The 24,426-nt window shown below is 52.0% G+C and overlaps 1 protein-coding gene across 1 annotated transcript in view; it reads left to right on the top strand.

Moving 5' to 3' along the window:
• The window catches only part of ELP1 (elongator acetyltransferase complex subunit 1), a 754,242-nt gene extending 737,612 nt beyond the window's left edge, over positions 1-16,630 (top strand). Inside the window, exon 37 of the mRNA XM_085636502.1 lies at positions 16,206-16,630. Within this exon, the coding sequence (XP_085492628.1) occupies positions 16,206-16,276 (71 nt within the window). The 3' untranslated portion in view covers positions 16,277-16,630. The remainder of the gene's footprint in view (positions 1-16,205) is intronic.
• Positions 16,631-24,426: the final 7,796 nt, after the last annotated feature.

Genomic DNA, 24,426 nt, shown 5'->3' on the forward strand with positions numbered 1-24,426 from the left:
ATTGCCCCGGAATGGCCCAGGCAGTGGTGGTTCACGGATCTGCTTCACCGGTCTCTCCTTCCTCACATGTGGCTGCCGTGCAGGCCGGACCTTCTCACGAAGTTCGGGGGGCGGATGGTGAATCCCAACCTCTCGTCTTTGAGTTTGGCGGCAAGGCTCCTGAGATAGTGCAATATGGCCATTTGAATCTACCAGAAGATTGTATGGGCATACTGAAGGAGGCTAAACATCCTTCCACTAGGACTTCCTATGCTTACAAGTGGAAGAGATTCTGCACCTGGTGCAAATCCAAGAACTTTGACCCGACAACATGTAAGGAAGATGTCATCCTTCCATATCTTTACATTTGGCACAGTCTGGCCTTAATTTCCACTCCATTAAGGTTCATCTTGCTGCCTTGACTGCTTACAGGAAATGCCCTTCACAGACTTCCTTCTTTCAGATCCCTGTGGTCAAGGATTTTTTGGAAGGCTTGAAGAAGGTGTTCCCTCCTGTCAGACTTCCCTCGCCTTCCTGGGAATTGAATGTGGTGCTGTCCAGATTGATGAAGGAGCCTTTTGAACCTATTCACAAGGCTTCGTTGCAGCACCTGTCTTGGAAGGCGGCGTTCCTAGTGGCCATTACATCGGCCCGCAGGGTGAGTGAACTTCAGGCGTTGTGTTGCCGAGAACCTTATACTGTATTTCATGCTGCTAAGGTTGTTATGCGTACTCACCCTAAATTTCTTCCTAAGGTTATATCTGATTTTCATGTCAACCAGACCATAACTTTACCTACGTTTTTTCAGAATCCTTCTTCTCCAGCGGAAAGGTCTCTACATTCCCTGGACGTTAGGAGGGTGTTGAAGTTTTATCTTGATAAGACCAAAGATATTCGTAGGTCAGACCAATTGTTTGTCAATTATGGATCAGTCAGGACCGGTCTTGCTACCTACAAACAGTCCATCCCTCGGTGGATTGTGTCCTGTATACAGTTGTGTTACCAAAAGGCTAATAAGACCTTAGGGGGTAAACCTAAGGCTCATTCCACCAGGAGCAAAGTTGCCACGACTGCTTTGCTGTGTAATGTTCCGATTGCAGAAATCTGCAAGGCGGCCACTTGGAAGTCGGTCCATGCCTTTGCTGCGCATTACTGTCTGGACGCGGATGCCAGGGCAGATGCTCAGGTTGGGCAGGCTTCACTGCGAAATTTGTTCGCACAGTTGTTGTATTATTTTGTAATCTTCTCCACCGCCATTTTTGTGTGGGGATGGGCTTGCCATTCTATTCACTAGATTAGGACTATACACAGAGATCCCCTACTACAGAAGGAGTAGTTTCTTTTCTGTAACTCCAGTTCTGTAATAGGGGTATCTCTGTTATAGTCATAAGCGCCCGCCCTCCTCCCCGGTGGAGAGGTGAATGTTCATATAAGGAATGCTACAGGTCTGGCGTGCTACGCCTTAGAAAAGAAACTACTCCATAGAGCAGCACAAAGCTCTCTGGCGCTTTATTGGCTTCAAGATCCTCCTGACTTACCGCATTTACACATCGAGAGGGCCGCTGCTGCCCCACTCACTCTTCCTAGAATGCTATTCCGTAACCCAGCAAGACACCATGGAGTCTTGGATTCACTCAACTCCACAATGCATGCTTGGAGACCAATCCAAGAATACTACGCTGGTTCCCTGTTGTACTCACTGCTTATAGATCCCGCATGGTGTTCCTGGTTTCAGCTGAGTCATGAGGGAGGTGTAGTTAAGACGCTACGCACGCTGGGTATCACAACAATGGGAGATCTATTTAACCAAGGAGTGGTAAGAAAATGGGAATCCTTTCCAGAGGTCATCGCTACACACAAGCTAATAACTAGATTTCACTACTTTAGAGTAAGGCACTCTTTGCATGAGCTACTGGGGGACGATATGTTAGAACCCCCTGACATTACAGCGTTGTCTGCCTTGATACAAGCAGATTCCCGTGACATATTGGTAGCGAAAATATACGCACTAAGACAGGAAGCACGTAGGCCTAAGATCACAAAGGGAAGGCTTGAGTGGCAGAGAGAATTGGGTTAGGTAATAGATGACTGGTGCTGGAAACACTGTTGCACGGTAACCTGTAAGGTGTCACTGAATTGCAGGCACAGGTTAATTCATTTAAAGTATATTAATAGAATGTCATATACCCCAGAGAGGATGTCCAGATACAGAATGCGCGACACAAAAGAATGTGAAAGATGCCACACAGATACGGCTGACTTTCTACATGTATCATGGTATTGCCCAGAGATTGCAAATTTTTTGGGGGATGGTGTTCCGTGAATTGGAAGTCAATATAGGTTCCGCTTTGGAGCTAGATCCCATGCTTGCCCTATTGGGATATGACAAGGGGATTAATCTGTTAAATACAGGAAATTGGTAGTGATGGGCCAAGCGCAGGGTCGCAATGCGTTGGGCAAAAGGCCCTGCCCCCACCATGAGGGAATGGTATGCAGACATGGTGTACTGTAATACCCATTCAGAGGTATATAGCGAACTACTGCCACCCCAAAGCCGTCCCAAAAATTACTGGGGCCCATACCAAACATACTTAATTGGCAATGAGACAGGGGAGGATGAAGGTGCTCAGGAAAGTAGCGGAAAACAGGTGCAAGCTGCCCCTGATACTCAAGAACAGACAACACAGGTTGAGCGAACACAATGCACACAGCGAGGAGGGGGGCTCAATTAGGGATCTGCCTGAACTACAGCCTGATTTCACAGTTGATGGACTATTTGCGGTTTAAAAATGTTCAGCTGTAAGTGGAGTGCTTAATTCAGGTACTGATTGTTGGATAACCTGGTCAATGCTGTTAGCAATGAGGATTGTCAATGTTATCTGTAAATTCATGAGCAGGATAATTGCATATGGAATGTCAAGTGACGCTGTAACATTATCTACATATGGTAACTGTGCCCTAATTAATAAATAAATTTTTTTTTTAAACTTGTTCGGTAATAAGATCCCAAAATCTGTTTTGGCACTGCATTACTCCTTGATTTCAGTCCATCCATTCGTCTCGAAGACTAGGTAAAAATGTATATAAACTGATGTTGTTATGCTGGGGTGGATGCTGAATAGTTTCTCTGACCTAATCTGGCACTTCTTCCGGTAACCTCAGAAGTTTGAAGATTCTGAATCCAGTCTGATGCTTGGGATAATTATACAGGCGAGCAACCTGCAGGTAGATAGAGGCTTGTTACTGCACGTAAGTAAAGTTTTTTCTATAAACCTGATTATACCATTGCAACAACAGAATGCAGATCTATGAATGCAAAATTGCATTTGAAATTAGAAAATCATAACATAAATTTTGCTTTCTCTTCATTGGCTGCTTGTCACTGAAACAATTAATTTCAAAGCGCTATGCATGGTGCACAGGGCCATCCATAAGTAAGGCCCATTTGTTCTCCAAAGATATTTCCAGCTGCATAAGCCTAACGAACAAGTTACTTACCTTCGGTAACGATATATCTGTACGAAACATAGGTTAGATATAGATTACTTACCTTAGAACTACCCCCAGGCTTCAGACTGGATCTGGAAAGCTTTTCGTCATTAGAACCCCTGCTCGTCGGAAGGTGGCGTCGGTCGACTCCGCGTTCGTCGTCGGCATCGTGGTCGCCGAGATGACGTCGCGGTAGCTACATAGACGCCGCCCTCGCGCACTGACGTCAGTTCTGTACACGACTTTCCATGCCAGAAGCGCAGAGCCATGCAAGACACTGACCACTGGTGCACAAAACTAGGGCCCTGAAAGGAAATTCTTAACCCTAGAAGTCAGTTCGCAGAACGGCGAGGATGGATGGGGCGTAAGGAATCTATTACTAACTTATGTTTCTTACAGATATATCGTTACCGAAGGTAAGTAACTTGTTCATCTGAAAGAAACAGTTAGTTATAGATTCCTTACCTTAGAATAGATACCCCAGCAATACTAACCCCGGAGGTGGGTCTGAGAACCAAGTTCACACCAGGAAGTCCTGGAGAACAGAGCAGCCAAAGAAGCTGTCTCTCCGGACTTGGCTGTCTAGGCAGTAGTGTTTAGTGAATGTGTGCAGCGATGCCCACATAGCTGCCTGACAGATGTCATGTAGGGGGACTCCTCGTCCGAAAGCAGTAGTAGCTGCCGTCGCCCTGGTGGAATGGGCGCTCAGCCCCACTGGAGGCTCCTTCTTTGCCAAAGAGTAGCATGCTTTGATGCACAGAACAACCCACCAGGAGATGGTCCATTTGTGCATGGCCCGACCTTTCTTAGCGCCCACGTAACCAACAAAGAGCTGGTCGTCCACCCGAAATTGTTTGGTGCGATCCAAGTAGAAGGAAAGTGCACGTTTTGGATCCATACAGTGGAGCCTTTCTTCCTCTTTCAAAGGATGCGGAGGCAGAAAGAAGGTGGGAAAAGTGATGGTTTGGCCAATGTGGAAAGAAGCAACCACCTTGGGAAGAAAGGAAGGTCTAGTTCTTAGGACAACCTTGTCCGGATGGACAACCACAAATGGAGGCTTGGAGGAAAGAGCTTCCAGCTCACTCACCCTGCGTGTAAAGGTGATGGCCACCAGAAAGGCAGTTTTCAAAGTGAGAAGTCTCAGAGGACAGTTATGTAGCGGCTTAAAGGGAGCGCACATGAGGTAGGTAAGAAGCAAGTTTAAGTCCCACTGAGGCATCACGAAGGGAACATGTGGAAAAAGATGAGTAATGCCCTAAAGGAATCTATTTACAATTGGGGACTTGAAAAGGAAGGCTGAAATGGCTGAGCGGTAGCCCTTTAGAGTGCCCAGTGCAGAGCCCCGCAGAGAAAGGAGGAACAAGAGTACCTCAGAAAGAGGGGCGAAAAGGGGATCCACAGCCTTTGCTGCTCACCATGCCACAAATTTGTTCCCTCTGCAGGCGTATACCGTCTTAGTGGAGGGAAGCCTGGCTGCCAAGATAACATCGCAGACTTCGGGAGGCAGGTCAAACGACGTCAACTGCCGCTGCTCAATCTCCATGCAAGAAGGTGGAGGCTTGACAGATTCTGGTGGAGGACCGTCCCCTTCTGCTGCAACAGAAGATCCTCCCGAAGAGGCAGTTGGATCAGCGGATCGATGGCAATGTTGAGTAGCTCGGGATACTTTGTGCCCAATCCGGAGCCACAAGAATGACTTGCGCTTGATCTTCTTCAGCACTCTGGGCAGAAGTGGTATAGACAGAAAGTCGTATAGAAGACCGCAAGTCCACTCGCCACGTAAAGCGTCGCCTAGCAAGTGCTGCCTTGGAAATTCCAACGCGTAGAACTGCTGACATTGCGCGTTCTCTTCGGTGGTGAATAGATCTAACCAAGGCTCTCCCCACTGCTGAAAGAGACTTTGCACCACCTCCGAGTGAAGACACCATTTGTGATCCATCATGCACCTGCGGCTCAGTTCGTCCGCCCTGGCGTTCAGGGAACCTGCCAGGTGTTGAACCACCAGGGATATGCCCTGATGTTCCAGCCATGTTCGGAGGCGGAGGGCCTCCTGACATAGTGTCCACGACCCCACCCCGCTTTGTTTGTTGCAGTACCACATGGCGGTGGTGTTGTCCGTGAACACCTGCACTACTCTTCCCCGGACAGAGGGAAGGAATGCTTTAGTGCAAGACGAATCGCCCAAAGCTCCAGAAGGTTGATGTGGAGCCCGGACTCCGCCGGAGACCAGAGGCCTCTGATCTCCGCCTCCCCCATGTGGCCACCCCATCCCAGAAGCGATGCATCGGTCACCAATGTGAACTCTAGCTGAGGAAAGGGAGAGGGATCTGCCATCGACCCAATCCTGGTTCGTAAGCCACCACTGCAATTGGTGTGCAATGCCCTTCGAGATCTGGACGCAATTGAACAGATTACCCTGATGTTGTGCCCACTGGAACTTAAGGTCCCACTGCTGAGCCCGCATATGCCATCTGGCATGGTCCACCAGCAGGATGCAGGAGGACATCTAACCCAGCAGCCTGAGGGTAATCCTGACCGAAACCTGGGATAGAGGCTGAAAGATCGGAATCATAGCCCGAATATCCCAGATCCGCCGTTTGGGAGGATAAACCCAAAACTGCGTTTTGCTCAGAACCGCTCCGATGAAGAGGAGCTTCTGAGAGGGGGTCAGGTGTGACTTCGGCACGTTGATGGAGAACCCCAGCGAATGCAGGAGGTCGGCCGTAGTCTGGAGGTGGGAGACAACAGCCTGGGGCGAGCCCGCCTTCACCAGCCAGTCGTCGAGATAGAGGAAGACTGGAAACCCTGATCTGCGCAGATGAGTTGCGACTACCGCCATCACTTTCGTGAACACTCAAGGGGCGCTGGTAAGGCCATAGGGGAGCACGGTAAACTGAAAGTTCTTGTGGCCTACCGTGAACCGCAGGTAACGCAGGTGGGCCGGCAGGACAGGGATGTGAAAATAAGCGTCCTGCAAGTTCAACGCTACCATCCAGTCTCCAGGGTTGAAGGCAGACCAGACCTGAGCGAGCGTCAACATTTTGAACTTCTCCTTCCGGAGGAAGCAGTTGACGTTCCTGAGATCCAAGATAGGACGCAGGCCTTTGTCCTTCTTGGGCACCAGAAAGTAGTGGGAATAGCAACCATGACCTACTTCTGGGGCAGGAACGCGCTCAATGGCTCCCTTGGCCAAGAGTGACGAAACTTCCTGTTGGAGAAGGGCCAGATGATCCTCCGACATGCGATGGTACTGAGGTGGCATGGATGGAGGGGTAGTCTCGAAGGGTAGGGAGTAGCCCCTTCAACCTATTTTCAAAACCCACCTGTCCGACGTGTTGGTGCGCCAGTGGGGGAGGTGATGCCGAATCCTGCCACCCACTGGCGTTTGGTGACCTTGAAAGTTCGGACAAGGAGCGTTTGGAGGCTGCTGCAGAGGGAGCTGTGGTGGACTGGCACACCCATTGGCCCCCAGAACCACAGCGCTGGTTCCCACGTCCCCGGCCGCGCAGAGGCTGAACAGCTTGCACCGGCCTGTGGGACGTGGCAGGGCACCCCTTCCGTAGCCACGAATGTGGCGAAAGGCAGACTGCGCAGGGGGGGTGGTGGAGAGGCTCAAGACCTGGCCGTAGCCCGAGAGTCCTTAAAGAGCTCCAGCGCGTTGTCTGACTTGTCGCTGAAAAGGCGATGGCGATCAAAAGGTATGTCCATAAGAGTGGATTGGACTTCACCTGAAAAACCAGTCGACTGCAACCAGGTGTAGCGTCGAAGGGCTACTGACTTGGAAATCGTCCTGCCTAGTGCGTCGGTGGATCCAGCCCACAGCGGATAGTAAACTTCGCTGCATCTCTCCCCTCGGCAACTGCACTGCAGAGCACGGCCCGGGCCTCCTCTGGACACTGTGGCAGCACCTGTGCTACCATATCCCACACAGAGTGGGTGTAACAGCTCAAGAGACATGCAGTGTTTACCGACCGCAGTCTCAAGCTGGCGGAAGAAAACATTTTCATTCCAATGTGGTCCAGCTTTTTGGATTCCCTATCAGGTGGTGCGTTAAGGAATGCGCCTTTGGAAGTAGAGGCTTGGACCACCAAGCTCTCAGGGGTGGGGTGTTGGGAGAGGAAAATTTGGTCGCCCGGGCGGTGGCGTCAGGCTATCATCCTGTCCAAGGTCGACCAGCGCCGATCCGGATCCAGGCCTGGATCCAAGGGATCCCTGCGGCGCCGAGGCCGCCGAAGACCCAGGTCCCCCAGCCGAGTCCACGGGGCCCGAAGGCGCGCCGGAGGAGTCGGGCTGCCTAAAGATGGCATACATCACTTTGTAGAAACTCTGAAGCTGGGCAGGGGTTGCACCGGGTCCAGAAAAGAGAGAGAAACCGGAAGTCAACCCAGCAGGCTCTGCACGCGGAGCCGCGGGAGTGGCACCACCCGCATCCCTCGTCGTGTCGGCTGACAGACGGGGTGAAGTCGAAGAGTGATGATGCTTCTTCGACTTCTTCCTGTGCTTCAACTTAACTGACCCCGAGTGCGAAGACTTAGACGAAGAATGGTGTTGGCTCCGTGACCGGTCCCTCGACCTCCTCCGCACTAGAAACTCGAGCGACGCAGAGCTGACTGCCGGGCCTCGAGTAGCTTTCGGGATCGCTTCCGCAAAGACTTCGGGGCCATGGTCCGGCAGTCAGAGCACGACTTGGGCTAGTGGTCGCGCTACAGGCAGTAGAGGCACAAGTGGGGCGGATCCGTCATCCGCACCAGTCGGTTATGGGAACCGCAGGCCTTGAATCCAGGCATCCCTGGTGCACCAGGAGTCGATGGACTCAAGAAACGAATTTGACAAATTTGAGAAAAAAGTCAGTCAAAAAGTGACTGGGGGTACCGCTCTCTCCGGATCTGCGCTTGCTGGCGCAGAAAAAAAAGAACTGACGTCAGCGTTCGGTGGCGGCGTCTATGTAGCTACCGGGACATCATCACAGTGACGCCGACGACGAACGCGGAGTCGACCAACGCCACCTTCCGACACTCAGGGGTACTGCTGATGAAAAACTTTCCATATCCAGTCTAACGCCTGGGGATAATTCTAAGGTAAGGAATCTATAAATAACTGTTTCTTTCATATATGTTGCTTAGAGCTACACAACCTCTCATGATTGATAAGACCCCCAGAATATGAACTGAATGAAGGACACTGAGGCAGGCAACCTATGGGGATCACCCTGCTCTTATCCATGAAAAACCATGGCAGCCTCTGAGATTTAAGGCGTTCTTTGTAACCTGGCTTGTTCCTAAATAGGATGACCTGCTTTAGCTTGTACAATGCTCTGCAACCGTTTGGCTTTAGCCAGTGCTTTACAAAACTGCACTAAAAGAGGGTACGCATGTTTTATAACTACTCTAGAAAGGAGCTGTAGGTCATGGGGAAGAATCTGCTCAAGCATATAAACAAGTGATAAGCAAGTATGTGTGGTATCCTGCAGAGTTAGGAGTAGATTAGGGTAGCAAAATGTTTTCAGTATACATGCTAATAGAGAAGAAACAGGATATGATGTGTGAGCTTATTGCGGTTGGTTCGATGCTCTGATCTGAAATTTGCCTGAAGAGGTGTTAGATTAGACCATACCTAAATAGATATACTATCTGTATCCACTCATATTTGTCATGCGCCGGAATGACGTCGTCGGAGTACTTAGACGCCGCCCTCGCGCGCTGGCGTCAGTTCTTCTTTTTTCCGTGCCAGTAAGCGCCGATCCGGGAGAGCTACCCCTTTTTAGTCTTTTTTGACTAAAATATTTTTGACTCTTTTGTCACTGTCTCGACATCTGGTGCCGGTAGGATGCCTGGTTTCAAGGCTTGCGACGATTGTCATCGACTGATGTCGGTGACCGATCACCACCGCCGATGCCTCTACTGTTTGGGCCTCGACCACGACGCGGAGTCGTGTTCCGACTGCAGGGCCCTGACCTCGAAAGCTAGGCGGGAGCGGTCCCGCAAGCTTCTCGAGATCCGCCAGTAGACACCATCGATCGTCTGGCTCTTCGGGTAAGTCCAAGCGATCCAAGAAGTCCTAGAGGCAACATCGCTCTTCGGACTCCCCTCGCCGGTCGCGCGACTCGGCCGAGGGTCCGGGTGGTTCCACCCCCGCGGCTCCGTCGGAGCCGCAGGCGCCGCGCAAGTCCCCATACCCGCCGGTCCCTGGGACTGACGCGACGCCGGCGGAGATCAGTGCCTTCCTCTCGGCCATGAGGGGCCTGGCTCCACCGTCGACACCCGCTGGCGCGCCTTCGGGCCCCGCGGACTCGACTGGGCGACCTTGCGCGCCGGCGACTCCGGCCCCGACGCCGCAGGTCCCTGAAGGGCCCAAGCCTGGGCCCCCGTCAACGCCGGTCGACCTCGTCACGCCTCCTCCGCCGGCGTGGACACCGGTGCCACCTCCGACGCCGACTCCGGTCGACGTCGTTCCCCGGTTTAGCCCCGGTCCGGACCCGGCGCCGGTGCGGCGTCCATCGACGCCGCATCCGGCGCCGCTAGGGACACGATTTGTCTATCGTCCGGCTCCGATCATTCCTCCTGTGTACCAGGAATCGGATGACGGGGGCGACTGGGAGGGGTCTGAGGACCCTATGACCCTCCAAGGTCAACTTTCTCAGGACTGGGCAGATGAACTGGGGGAGGCCAGTGGTCTGGATACCTCACCGGACACTGGATTAATCTCTCCTCCGACTGTGGCTTCGGAGGAGGGTGCAGCTTTTTCTGTGGTGCTGCGCAAGGCGGCGGAAGCCCTTGGGCTCGAGCTGCCTGCCGTGGCTGTGAGGACGAACATCCTCACCGAGGTGCTTCAGTCTGCAGCAAGCTCCACTGAGCCTCTGCTGCAATTCAATGAGTCCCTCATTGACGTTCTGCAGGGCACCTGGTCCAAGCCCTCCACAGTCCCTCCTGTGGATAGGAACGTTGCCAGGCGCCACCGCCCTGCTCCGGGCGACCCCAGTTTTCTGTCCCAACACCCCACCCCCGAGAGTCTGGTTATCCAGGCCTCTACCTCCCAATCCTCCTTCCCGACCGCTCCTCCGGACTCGATTCGGCGCAGTTCCGGGTTTATCCACCGGAACAGCGGGTCCGGGATATACAGGCCCTGATTCCCATCTTTCGGCCTCTATCCTGGGTTTCGGTCAGGCTAGTGTTGCGGCTTCTGGGGCTGATGGCCTCCTGCATCCTACTAGTGCATCACGCCAGGCGGCGCATGCGGGCTCTGCAGTGGGACCTGAAGTTTCAGTGGGCCCAGCATCACGGCAACCTGTCCGACCACGTCTTGATCTCGGAGGGCACAGCAGTTGCAGTGGTGGCTCACGGACCGCGATTGGGTCACGGGCAAGAGCCTCTCCCTACCCCTACTGGAGCATGTCGTAGTGACGGACGCGTCCCTCCTGGGATGGGGTGGCCATATGGGAGAGGCGGAGATCAGAGGCCTCTGGTCTCCGGCGGAGTCTCGTCTCCACATCAACTTGTTGGAGTTGAGAGCGATCCGACTTGCACTGAAAGCCTTCCTTCCCTCTGTCAGGGGAAGTGTCGTGCAGGTGTTCACGGACAACACCACCGCCATGTGGTATTGCAACAAACAGGGCGGGGTGGGGTCGTGGACCCTTTGTCAGGCGGCTCTGCGCCTCTGGGCATGGCTGGAACACCAGGGCGTCACCCTAGTGGTTCAACATCTGGCGGGCTCTCTGAACGCCGGAGCAGACGAACTCAGCCGCCGGTGCATGATGGATCACGAATGGCGTCTGAACTCCGAAGTGGCGCAAGGTCTCTTTCAGCAGTGGGGAGAGCCTTGGTTAGATCTATTCGCCACCGACGAGAACGCGCAATGTCAGCAGTTCTGCGCGTTGGAATTTCCAAGGCGGCACTCGCTCGGCGACGCTTTTCGTCGCGAGTGGAGTTGCGGTCTGTTGTACGCCTTTCCGCCTATACCACTTCTGCCCAGAGTGCTGAAGAAGATCAGGCACGACCGGGCCCAAGTCATCTTGGTGGCTCCGGATTGGGCACAAAGGTACTGGTATCCCGAGCTACTCAGTATGTTGACCGATCCTCCGATACGTCTGCCCCTTCGGGAGGATCTTCTGTCGCAGCAGCAGGGGACGGTCCTCCACCCGAACCTGTCCAGCCTCCACCTCCATGCGTGGAGATTGAGCGGCGGCAGTTGATGCCATTTGACTTGCCTCCTAAAGTCTGTGATATCATTCTGGCAGCCAGGCGTCCCTCCACAAAGACGGTATACGCCTGCCGGTGGAACAAATTTGTGGCATGGTGCACAGCAAAGGCTGTGGATCCCCTTTCCGCCCCTCTTTCTGAGGTTCTCCTCTTTCTTCTTTCTTTGGCCCGACAGGGCGCTGCCCTGGGCACCTTGAAAGGTTATCTTGCTGCCCTCTCTGCCTTCTTGCGGCTTCCAGATCAGCCCTCTCTTTTCAATTCCCCTGTAGTGTCACGCTTTCTTAAAGGCATTACTCACACGTTCCCTCCTGTCCCTTTCGTAATGCCTCAGTGGGACTTGAATCTTGTCTTAACATTCCTGATGTGTGCTCCCTTTGAGCCCCTTCACAATTGTCCTCTTCGTCTTTGTAGGAAGGTGGATATCTGACTATGGTTACCCCCAAATTTTTGCCTAGTGTCTAGCTGGTTTTTCGACTTAGTTGGCCTGAGATCCTGCCATTCAGGATCTCAGCCTGGCTGTTCTCTCTTTAAAATGGACTCCATGTACCCTAGGTACATACCCAATTGGTTGGATCACCCTGTGAGCCCCTGTACCAGTGTACACTAGGTACCCAGGGCATTGGTGTATCTAAGGCCTACCAGGGGCTGAAGCATGTATTATGCCACCCCAGGCTTGGCCTAACAAATTTGACACAACTGGCTGATCACTCAGCTGGGGTAAGTTGGTGTAACCACCTCTTACTTAGGTGTAGTATACCTATACCTAACCTTAAATGGGACACATGTTAACCTATAAGTCACTCCTATGGCAGGCCTTAACAATCCTGAAGGCAGAGTGCTTGGTTCCATGTGAGATGGTGCTCTGGCATGAGCTGAGCCTGTCTGCAGTGGTCGGAACAACTTCCTTCTACTGTTTCCAGATATCGTCATACCATATACTCTTAAGTGCATTATGAACCTCGCGGTTAAATGCTAACTTTGGTTTGGCTTTATCAAAACATGTCGAGTAAGGTGTCATACGAATTGGAATACTAACCCCTCGCCAATTCTGGCGACGGGGTTAGCATTCCACCCTTCTAGAGGGACACGACATGTACAGTACCTGAAACCTGGGTAAAATCAGACATAGCCTCAGCTCCACAAAATGGATGCTGCCACCACAGACACAAGTCTGCCCTCCTGCTGCTGGGAGTCCTTCCAGCTTGGGAGGTGTGGACAAAGGGTTTCCTGCCAGGGGAGGTGCGTGCACCACCCCAGACAGGATTTTGTGTATTGGTCAGGTTGGGCTTGAAAGAAACCAGACATGCCTGAGGCTCACAAGGAGCCTCGGTGCATATGCCAGTTCAATCCGGTCCTGGGGCACACCAGTCCCGGGCCTGGGGCGAGCTGGACAAAGGATTGGGGGTGTAACCACCCCCCTTCCTGGTCCCACCCTTAGGGAGGGACCTAGCAGGTAGTCCGGCCCCTAGAATCCGCTTAAAGGTAGGAGCTGTGTCCTAAGACTTCAGACATCCTGGAATCAACTTAACTACAAGAAGAAGACGGGAACTTCGACGCTCTGCCGCACAGAGGACTGAAGCCAATCTCCCCTGTGGTCAGGGAGTGACCACCTTGCTAACGCAAGCACCATCCAGCGAATCAACGTCTGCTTTGCCGCCGCCTCCCGCCGGAGCCCGAGCCCAGAGACTGACAAGACCTGGACCTCCAGACCTCTCACCGCCCGATCCACAGTCCCTGAGAAGAGGAGACCCGTGGAGGCACCGAGACACGTGGAGCCAGCCATCTTGAAAAGACCACGACAAGCTGCAAGTGCAACAACCGAGCCTCCCTCCAAGTTGTGCTTTGGGATCTGAGAAGCCCAACATCCGAGCAGCATCTGCACCAAAGGTGAGCCCTCCAGCATCTCCACGATCTGCGTGGGGCCCTTCTGCATTTTGCCACTCGACGCGCCTAACCAGTTGCTGGCCCGCTGGCTAGTGGCCATCTTGGCGACGAACTTCAAGAACTACACTGCTGGTCTGGTTGCTCCAGACTGGCCCTTGCTCCCCTCCAAAGGAGCAGTCCCTCTGACCTTGCTGGTCAGAACCATCAGCTTATTTCGTTTTCCACAACAATTGCTTTTGCCAAGGCTTGTTTGCTTCGATCAAGTCGCCGACACCGCCGACAGCGAGAGCCTGCGTGGGACAGCTCGTGAACCGACTCCTGGACGTCGTCGACCTTCAGGGACCACGTGGCTGCAGAGACAAGCTACACCTTTCTTCCTGTTTGCACCCGACATCGCCTGGTACCCACCTGGTGCCACGCTGGTCACTGGCTAGTGACTGTGAACACTGTCCCCTCTGCTTACAGGTCTTCTACAGCTCCGATCCACTCTGGGATCCACCGCATCTCTTCCGGACCGATCGCCTGCAGCATCTTTGTCCACAGGCTCCATTGAACAGATAGAAGAAACCCGACGCACTTCGAGACCTATGCACCCGCTTCCTGTGGGTGAGGTAAAGCTGGCACTCCGGTGCCCAAGTGTAGAGTATCATCTCTAGTGTCTGTGTTTCGAATCTTGAGTTCATAGTCCATCCGGAAGATCCTTTTTGCAGTAACTTTGTAACTTTTACGCACCCATTGAAAACCTATGGGAGCTCGCGTGTGACTATTTGCTCTGCACACGCAACCCGTGGACCTCCTGGTCACTAACTAAAGTTATCTCCTTGTAGGCCCAGCGATACTAGAGGCCCTAGGCCTTTTCCCTTTTCTGTTCGTGGTACTTATACCACTATTTTAGTATATGGTTTGAGCGGCCACCAGGGCCTATCCATATAAAGTGCAACTTCTGTGTATTCTACTGTATTCTTGTTTAACGATTTGTGCTCCTGTGCTCATAAAGAGTCTAGGGGTTACTTTGAGAAATAAATACATATATATTTTCAATATATATCTGTGTGGTGTCCTTTCATTGGTATAAAAGGGGGTTACATTTGGTAAAACAGCTGGCTTAACACGTTTCACGAGTTTAGCCTCAAAGACTGCTTAGCCTATGCTACCACTAGGGCAGCTAGTCCGAAAAGGTTGACTTACAACCACACCATAAGGGTTGCTTGGCATGGTACAAGGTGGTCACTTTAACTAGTGAACATCATATACCAGGCCAACTTCTCACAGTCTTCTTACTCTTAAGACTGCTTTCCTGGTTGCCATCACCTCGGCTAGACGGGTGAGTGAGCTCCAGGCTCTATCGTCCAAGCCTCCTTTTCTATCTGTTCATCCGGACAAGGTTGTCCTTCGGCCTCGTCCCTCCTTTCTTCCGAACGTGGTGACTCCCTTTCATCTGGGGCAATCTGTCACCTTGCCCACCTTCTTTCCGCCTCCGCATCCTTCCAAAGAGGAAGAGCGGCTCCACCGTCTGGACCCAAAACGTGCACTCTCCTTTTATTTGGACCGCACAAAACAGTTCCGAGTGGACGACCAGCTTTTCGTTGGCTACGTGGGTGCAAAGAAGGGAAAAGCTGTGCACAAACGGACCATCTCCCGGTGGGTCATTTTGTGTATAAAAATCTGTTACTCCTTGGCTGCGAGCCCATTCTACTCGGGCCACGGCGGCTACTACTGCTTTGGGACGGGGAGTCCCTTTGCAGGCCATCTGTCAGGCGGCGACGTGGGCTTCGCTGCACACGTTTGCCAGGCATTATTGCCTTGACAGCCAAGTCCGGAGGGATGGCTTCTTTGGCCGTCCTGTCCTCCAGGACTTTCTGGTGTGATCTTGGTTCGCAGACCCACCACCGGGGTTGGTATTGCTTGAGTATCTATTCTAAGGTGAGGAATCTAACTAACGTGTTTCTTTCAGATGAACAAGTTACTTACCTTCGGTAACGATGTATCTGTAAGAAACATTAGTTAGTTAGATTCCTCACCGACCCACCCATCCTCCCCGTTCTGCGAACCGACATCTAGGGTTAAGGTTAACCTTTTCAGGCCCCTAGATTTTTTGGCACCAGTGTCGGTCTCTTGCATGGCTCTGTGTTCCTGGCGCGGAAAGCTGTGTACAACAACTGACGTCAGCGCGCGAGGGCGGCGTCTAAGTACTCCGACAACGTCATTCCGGCGCACGACGCCAACGACGGACGCGGAGCCGCAGACGACGCCTAGCGACGCGCAAGGGGTATTGCTGACGAAAAATCTTCTGGATCCAGTCTGACGCCTGGGGATATTCTAAGGTGAGGAATCTAACTAACTAATGTTTCTTACAGATACATCGTTACCGAAGGTAAGTAACTTGTTCGACAGGTTATTAGTTCTAAAAAGTTCTTTAAAAACCCTGAAGCACTCCATTGAGTTTTCCTCAAAATTCAGATTACATCAAGGATGATCCTACCAATGAACTGTTTGCTCCAGCCCAGCACCTGCTTCATTCGATTAAAACCCATTTGCTTTGGAATGTACAAGGAAATATAAGATGGATGGATTAAAATAAATTTTAAGAAAGTTTAAATGATACAATTTACGTGTTGAAATTCTTGTTTGTAACCTGAAAATGTCTGTTTTTTTCAGGAGACGCAGAGTTGCTGATGGCTCCAAAACTGAACACCTCCATACAGTGGAAACTGGGCCTTCTTCAGTAAGGCCCACGAAAGGCTACGTATTCAAGGGATAGATCCCGGATGTTCACCTTACCATTGCGTTCTTCAGATGAAAACCCGCCCAGATATTTAACTTGGTGGTCCCCAGTCTTGCCCTTGTTGCAAGATGGACTTGGCGCTGCTGACTTACATTTTTATTGTATTTATGGATTATACATCATTGTTGTTGCAAGGATTTATAATAAAGATTAAAATAAAGTGTGATTATCAGAAATCTGTACTTATTTTCCCAGATGTTCAACTTCCAGTATTGCTTTTTTTTCAATTGTTAAAGCAAAAATAATATGTTTGCCTGTTAGGTTAATTCATAAATAAAAGAGTATAATCACAAACAAATGATAACTCCAGGCTTGATTATTTTATACCGGCAATGTCTTTTAGATTTTTCTACAATGTCATTGTTTTTGCCAGGTTGTTTTCTTGATCTTTGTATGAAGGAGGAAAATGTGATTGGAGTTTCTTGATATAACGCTTCTACTAAGATGGTTAGTATAGGTGCACAGCCTGGCCCTCTTTTCACATTTTGTTAAATGTACGTTGAATTCTAGAAGTTAGTTTGTAAATCATATCAGGAAATTCAGTGAAGAAACATGAGAGTTGTATTCACACTGAAACCAGTTCCCAACTCAAACAATAAACTTATAGTTTATCTTTTGACAATGATATGGAATTTAATATCTTTGTGCAAGTAAAATGTGCACAAATGATAATAATGACAATTAAATACAATCTGTAAAGATCAGAATGTTGTTGGTCAATATTGAACAGCCCAGTGCAAATATAGAGATCCTTCATACTCATTTCTTCATCTGATTTCAAACCACAATCCTTTAATATAATATTATTCTAAGAGTTTTAGGACAGATAAAAACTTTTACCTGAAATGTTTCTCTTTAAATGTTTGATCTCGGGGGGCGTGGCCAAGATGGCGGAGCAGTAAGACGCGTCTTTGTCGGCTCCTGCCTGCCGCCTGCCCGGAGTAGCACAGCACGGCCTGTGAGGGGCGATTTCAGCTTGGCGGGACCTGGGTTCCTGGTCTGGGGTGTCCTGGTCTCGCGGTGGGACTTCGACCGCAGTGGAAGAGCCAGGGGCGGGAGCTCCGACGGAGCCGAGGAGAGCCAGCGCCGGCCTCCCCAGTGCGGTGAGGCCTCGACACTGCGGTGGGCCCCGGCGGGGTCCATCGAGGCTGGCTCCATTGCTTTTCGGGGGCTCCAGCACAACGCCCCAACAGACAGCGGCTTCCTGGAGCCTGGGCTGCTCATGCGCCTGGGGCAGGCTGCCTGGGCAGAGATCGACTTAGAGGCGCGGCCTACACTTCCCTACGAGCTGTGGTGCTCCTGTGAGGCCTAGGCGGTGGTGACGGGGCCTGGAGAGCAGAGATAGCGGCGTTGAAGTGTCGCGGTGGCAGTGGTGTTGGGAGCTGGCCCGTGCAGATGCCCGGCCCCACGAGCATGGAGGATCTACCGCGACAGCAACTACAGAGGTGCTGATGGGACCGGGGGCTGGGTGCAGAGACTAGGAGACGATACGGGCGGGGTGGGGCTGCCTCGGTGTCCGGGCGCTCCCCCTCAGACGCTTGGTCCCTCGCAGATGCACCCCCGAGAGTGGGTCCGGGCGGGCATGAGGTAGAGCATCCCCGATTGGACGCCTCGGAGCACAGGCAAAACGGACGGCCCGGACGGGTGGGCCCCAGGCTCCAGGTGAGCGCGGCGCCAGCCCATCTTTGTACCGTGACGGCGGCAAGTTGCTAAGTGGCCTACCGGTCCCGGAATCTGGCCATCAGGGACGATTGGCACTGGGACGTGTGAGTGTGCTGCGCCGCATCATTTCGTCGACTTGTGGTTGTTGCCGCTCTTCTGGGGATAGCACCTTGAAGGATCGGCCGTGGGAGTTGCGCGGCTGGACGGCGCAACACCTCTGGCGGGGGCAGCTGGGGCCTCCTCCCCGCGATCTTTCACGGTGCTGGCCTGGTCCTCAGGGCTCCTGGGGCAGCAGGGGTCTGATCGGCTGCACCCCTGGCCACGCACTAGACTCAGCTGACGCGGTGCATTGACGCGGGGATGTCGGACGGGGGTCCCCGGGGGTTTTTGTTGGGGTTTTTGGGTTGCTTTGGGGTTTGCTCCTCTCGTCCATCCTTCTTCCCTCCACGGACAGTTGGTCTACTGGTAGTGCAATATGTCCTGAATGTCTCCGTGTTGTATCTCAGCATAGGCACTGCGCGCTACGCCTTGGCATGACTCTCCTCTACACACTAGATGTTTCATAAGCCACTTAAGATTCTGACCCTTAATGTTCGGGGACTTAACAACCCGGTCAAGCGTAAGGCAGACCTTTACTTTCTGGAACATTCAGCCGCAGTCATATGCCTCTTACAGGAGACGCATCTCACCCCCAAGGACCACCATAGGATGAAAACGCGCGCCTTCCCCACGCAACTCTTCTCTTCCAATTCCACCAAATCCGCCGGGGTTGCTATCCTGGTCTCTCGCTCCTTTCAGGGCAGGGTCCTTCAGAAGGAGGCTGAGATACGGGGCCGCTTACTTACTTATCAGTTCCTAGTGGCTGGGGTCTCTCTCATAGTAGGCTCTGTTTACGCCCCGAACGAAGGTCAGGATACATTTTTCCACACCGTCCTTGCTGAGGCAACAGCTAACACGGTGCGCCGCCTGTTACTGGGAGGGAATTTGAACTTAGTATTTGACAATCTATGTGACCGCTCGGCCCAGCGGACAACTCAGGTGGGAGCTCTCTCTCAGGCAGGGTTGGCTCGTCTTGGTGATCTTGGGCTCGTCGATCTGTGGCAGCACTTTCACCCCCGTAGACGCGCTTACACACACTTCTCAGGAGCACACAAAACGTACGCTAGGCTTGACTATTTCATTAGCTCCCTCCCGCTGCAGGCGCTCACGACGGACTCCGAGATCCTTACTGCATCTCTCTCAGACCATTCCCCAGTTGTTGCCACTTTCCACTTCCCCCGAGTCCAGCAGCCACTGCGGCATTGGCGACTGCGCAACACGCTATTACACTCTGCATCTACGGTCGATCAGATCAAGGTAGCAATTGCCAATTACCTCACCCTTAACTCGAACTCCGACACGTCTCTAGCGATACAATGAACAGCCCTTAAAGCCGTCCTGCGGGGGGACTTCATAGCCATCTCGACGGCCAGTAACCTGGAGCCAGCCACAAACGGGCTGAACTCACCCAGAGGGTTGCTGAACTGGAGCAGATGCACCAGCGCACAGGGGCAGCTAGAGCATGGCGACGGTTGTGCGTGGAGCGGAAGCAGCTCGCGGCACTGGACCAAGATAGAGCAGAGTATGCGGCTCTCCGGTTGTGCCAGTCCTTTTATGTTGGTGGCGACAAATGCGGCTGTCTGCTAGCCCATAAGCTACGGGTGACTCGGCAACGCCAAGGGGTGCAATCTATTCGCTGGGGCCCGGGGGGTGACCTCACCTCAGACGATGTGACGATTGCGGAGGCCATTCAAGACGTCTATGCGACTCTTTACTCGAGCGATTCCCTGGACCCACTCTACTGCTCCGCCTATCTAGAGACTGCTCAGGTACCGGCTCTCACTCCAGCGCAAGCTGACTATCTCGACAGGGATATAGGGACCGAGGAGGTCATTGCAGCAATTTTGCGCTTAAAGTTAGGCAAATCGCCTGGGCTCGGCAGCCTTTTACAAAACCTTTTGTACGCAGCTGGCTCCCTTACTGGGAGACCTGTTTAACACCTTCTCCCAGGATGGCGCCATCCCTGCAGAGATGCTAGAGGCGTCAGTTGTGGTCATCCCCAAGCCTGGGAAGGATGCGACACTTTGTAGCGCGTACAGGCCGATTTCCCTACTCAATGTCGATCTTAAACTGTACACGAGCATCCTCGCAACCCGTCTTGGGCTCTACATGCCCCAACTCGTGGAACTGGACCAGGCGGGATTCATACCAAAGAGGCAGACGAGTGATAACACCAAGAGAGTCCTCCACCTCATTGAAAAAGCATCGCGTACCGCCGGGGAATATATGTCATTGGCCCTAGACGCAGAGAAGGCCTTTGACAGGGTGGATTGGCCATATCTAGAGCAAGTTATGCAGCGGTTTGGCCTAGGGGAGAAACTGCGCACACGGATCTTGAATTGTTACCATCTGCACACGGCCACAGTCCGGGTGAATGGACAGACCTCTTCCCGGTTCCCCATTAGCAGAGGCACGAGGCAGGGGTGTCCCCTCTCCCCCCTCCTCTTTGCGCTATATATGGAACCACTAGCACTTCGGATAAGGTGCCACCCCCTTATAACTGGCATCAAATTTGGCGGAGATGTCCACGCCATCAGCCTATATGCGGATGATATTCTATTATCCCTCACTGATCCAATCCAGTCGCTCAGAGCGCTTTTCATCGAACTCCATAGTTTTGGGCAGGCCTCCGGTTTTAAAATTAATACGGATAAGTCGACGGCACTTAATATCTCCCTTACCCCGCACACGTTGGCAGTTCTTCAAGAGGAACACTCGATACAGTGGGCGGCTTCCACAGTCCCCTACTTGGGAGTGCAATTAGGCCCCACCATTCAAGCTACAGTCACCGCTAACTACGATCGGCTCCGCACCCACATTCGCAGTGAACTGGGTCAATGGAAACATCACACACTTTCCTGGCTAGGTAGAATTGCGGCTACTAAAATGACCATCCTTACCCCCAAATCCTGTATCTTTTTCAGACGCTCCCTCTCCGTCCCCCTGCTGGCTGGATTCCGCAAACTCAATCAGATCTGGCGCAGTTTATTTGGCAGGGCCGCAAGCCCAGATTCAGGCATGAAATAGCAATCTTACCGCCCGAGCGAGGAGGGGTGGAGATTCCTGACCTGCAGCTTTATTTTTACGCTTCACAACTCCGCTACCTTGTAGAGTGGAGCCGAGAAGCACTGGTTGTTCCTAGACCAAGCGGTAGCGGCAATGACCCTGCAGGGTGTCCCTTTTCTTCGTAAGGCCCACAGGCCACCGAACCTCTATGCTTCCTACATCACGGGTACGATTTTGGAGGCGTGGGACCGTACTGCCGTCACACATGCTCTGACATCCTTTCCCTCCCCCTTAACGCCACTCTTTAACAATCCAGAATTCCAACCTGGCATGGCAACTAAGGCCTTTGCACTCTGGCTGCCCTCTCCGTGTAGATGCCTCGGGCATCTATTTGATACAGATGGCATTCTTTCCTTCCCACAGCTTCGTACAGAATATGGCCTCCTGGAGACCGAGAGGCTCCCGTACATACAGCTCAGACATTGGGTTCTGCAACCCCAAGTGAAGCCTGGTGCCCAGCGTCTCCTCACCACCTTTGACAAATGGCTTATTACTAGATCCTCAGACAAGAAGCTTATTTCCGATCTTTATAAGCACCTCCTGGCTACTAATGCACATACGTACAATGCTGGCCGGACACGCTGGGAACGGGAGATTGGCAAACCCCTCACTCATAAGGAATGGGATAACATCCACTACAGGGCCCGACATTCAGCACACCACGCAGGCCTTACTGAGACAAAGACTAAGGTGGTTACCTTTTGGTACTATACGCCGGAGCGTCTCCACCATTTTGATCCTCGACAGAGTGCTCTCTGTTGGAGGGGCTGTGGGGAGGTGGGCACCCTAGAACATCTATTGTGGAGTTGTGAGCACAGCCTTATTGGTCCCAAATACTGGACGAAATAGATATTCACCTGGACACACAGCTCCCGCGCTTACATCTATTGTGGAGTTGTGAGCACAGCCTTATTGGTCCTAAATACTGGACGAAATAGATATTCACCTGGACACACAGCTCCCGCGCTTCCCTGCCTACATACTTTTGGGCTTGCCAAACCCGTTGATGTACCCTCTAAAATCCCGAAGGGGGTGCCTGATCGCCATTGGTCTGGGAGCGGCCACACAGAATATACTGGCGCACTGGCGCTCCCCCTTGCCCCCACCTCGTTCTGGATGGCTGCAGAGACTGTGGTTGGTGTTGGGAATGGAGAAGCTCGCTCTCACTCTGGCAGGCAGAGGGTCTGAGTTCCCGGAGCTCTGGCGTCCCTTCCTCACCCTCCTCATAACTGACTTCAGGGAACTAACGTGCCCCCGCTATCTCAGATTATTGCGTCTGGCAGACACACAGATCCCACAGAAGGCCCTCCCGCGTAGATCTACTAGACTGAGATGATCCGCTGTGGGTCCTTTAATCCTCCTTCCCTATCCCGTGGGTTTTTAGTTGATGGACGAGAGAGGGGGGGGTGGGGGGCGGAGGGTGGACATGTTTGGGGAGCTTTTGGGTATATGCCTTTGGAGGGTTTCCCTCTGTTTTTTCCTATGTTCTTTCTCTTATTCTGCACCTTATTCTGCACTCTCTAGTAGCCTCGCTCCATGCTTCTTACCTTGGTAATGCTATTAGTCGCAACACTTGTGTCTGTTATACATTGTATTCAGGAGTCGGGGTCTGGTTTCCTTTTTCTCTGTTTATATGAAAATTAATAAAAGATTTAAACCATAAATGTTTGATCTCATTTCCAAAAACACTATGCTCAAATGTTCTTTTTGTAAATAGACTAGGGCAAACTAAATCCTCTTTCTAATCAAAATAAACCCAACAATAGCATAGGACAATAAGCCATAGAAACTGCACCTCCTCCTTGGTCACAATATATATCATAATGTTTTTTGTATTTATCTGTGTGCATTCACTGAATACATCCGCTGCCAGGGATGCGACTATATGGTCAATTACGCTCCAAACACAACTAGTGATGCAGTGATGCACCACAAAAGATAGAAGTCCCAATCAGTTTCCTAAGACAACTTTATAAATTATTTTTTATTATTTTCACTTGCAAAAGCATAAGTTGGTTAAGGCACAAAACAGCCAACGCATTTCGTCCAAAGATTGGAGGTCTTCAGGGCAAGCTGATATGTTTTCGATATGTATCCAGGGCCTGAAGCCATTCAAAATCCATTCCCACAATATGAAAGAACAAGTTAATTACCTTCGGTAACAATGTATCTGTAAGAGACATAGGTTAGTTGTAGATTCCTTACCTTGGAATTACCCCCAGGCGTCAGACTGGATCCGGAGATTTTTTTTTTAGCAGTATCTCTGCACGTCAGTAGGTGGCGTCTGTCGACTCCACGTTTGTCGTCGGCGTCATGGGCGCCAGAATGACATTGCAGTGCCTACTTAGACACCACCCCTGAGCACTGACGTCAGTTCTGTCACAACTTTTCACACCAGAAGCACAGAGCCATGATAAACACTGACCACTGGCGCGCTACAACTACGGCCCTGTCCCTATCCCTAGAAATCAGTTTGCAGAGCGGCCAGGGCGGTAAGGAATTTACAACTAACATGTCTCTTACAGATTCAGCATTACCGAAGGTAAGTAACTTCATCTGAAAGAGACCGTTAGTTGTAGATTCCTTACCTTAGAATAGATACCCCAGCAATACCATCCCCGAAGGTGGGTCTGCAAACTAAGTTCACACCAGAAAGTCGGGCAAAATAGCCGTCCCTCCCGACTTGGCTGACCAGGCAGTAATGTCTGGTGAACGTGGGCAAAGATGCCCACGTGGCTGCCTGACAGATGTCAAGAAATGGGACTCCACGTGCCAATGCAGTGGTTGCTGCCATAGCCCTAGTGGAATGAGCACGCAGCCCCACTAGAGGTTCCTGTTTTTTCTAAAGCTTAACAGATTTTAATACAAAGAATAACCCATCGGGAGAGGGTATGCTTTTGAACAGCCCAACCTTTCTTGGCACCTACATAGCCAAGGAAGAGTTGATCATCCACCCGGAAATCTTTTGTGCGGTCAAGGTAAAAGGACAGCGCGCGCTTAGGGTCCATACGACGGAGTCTCTTGTCCTTGGAGGGGTGCGGAGGTGGGAAAAAGGTGAGCAAAGTGATTGTATGTCCTATGTGAAATGGTGTGACCACTTTAGGAAGGAACGAGGGCCTCGTCCTAAGCACCACTTTGTCCGGATGCACAGAGAAGAAAGGAGGCTTGGAAGACAGAGCTTGAAGCACACTCACCCTGCGAGCCGAGTTGAGGGCAACAAGGAAGGCACTTTTCGGATCGAACAACCTGAGAGGACAGTTGTGAAGG

Source organism: Triturus cristatus, chromosome 2_1 (genome assembly GCF_964204655.1).
Source record: "Triturus cristatus chromosome 2_1, aTriCri1.1, whole genome shotgun sequence".
Taxonomy (NCBI): domain Eukaryota; kingdom Metazoa; phylum Chordata; class Amphibia; order Caudata; family Salamandridae; genus Triturus; species Triturus cristatus.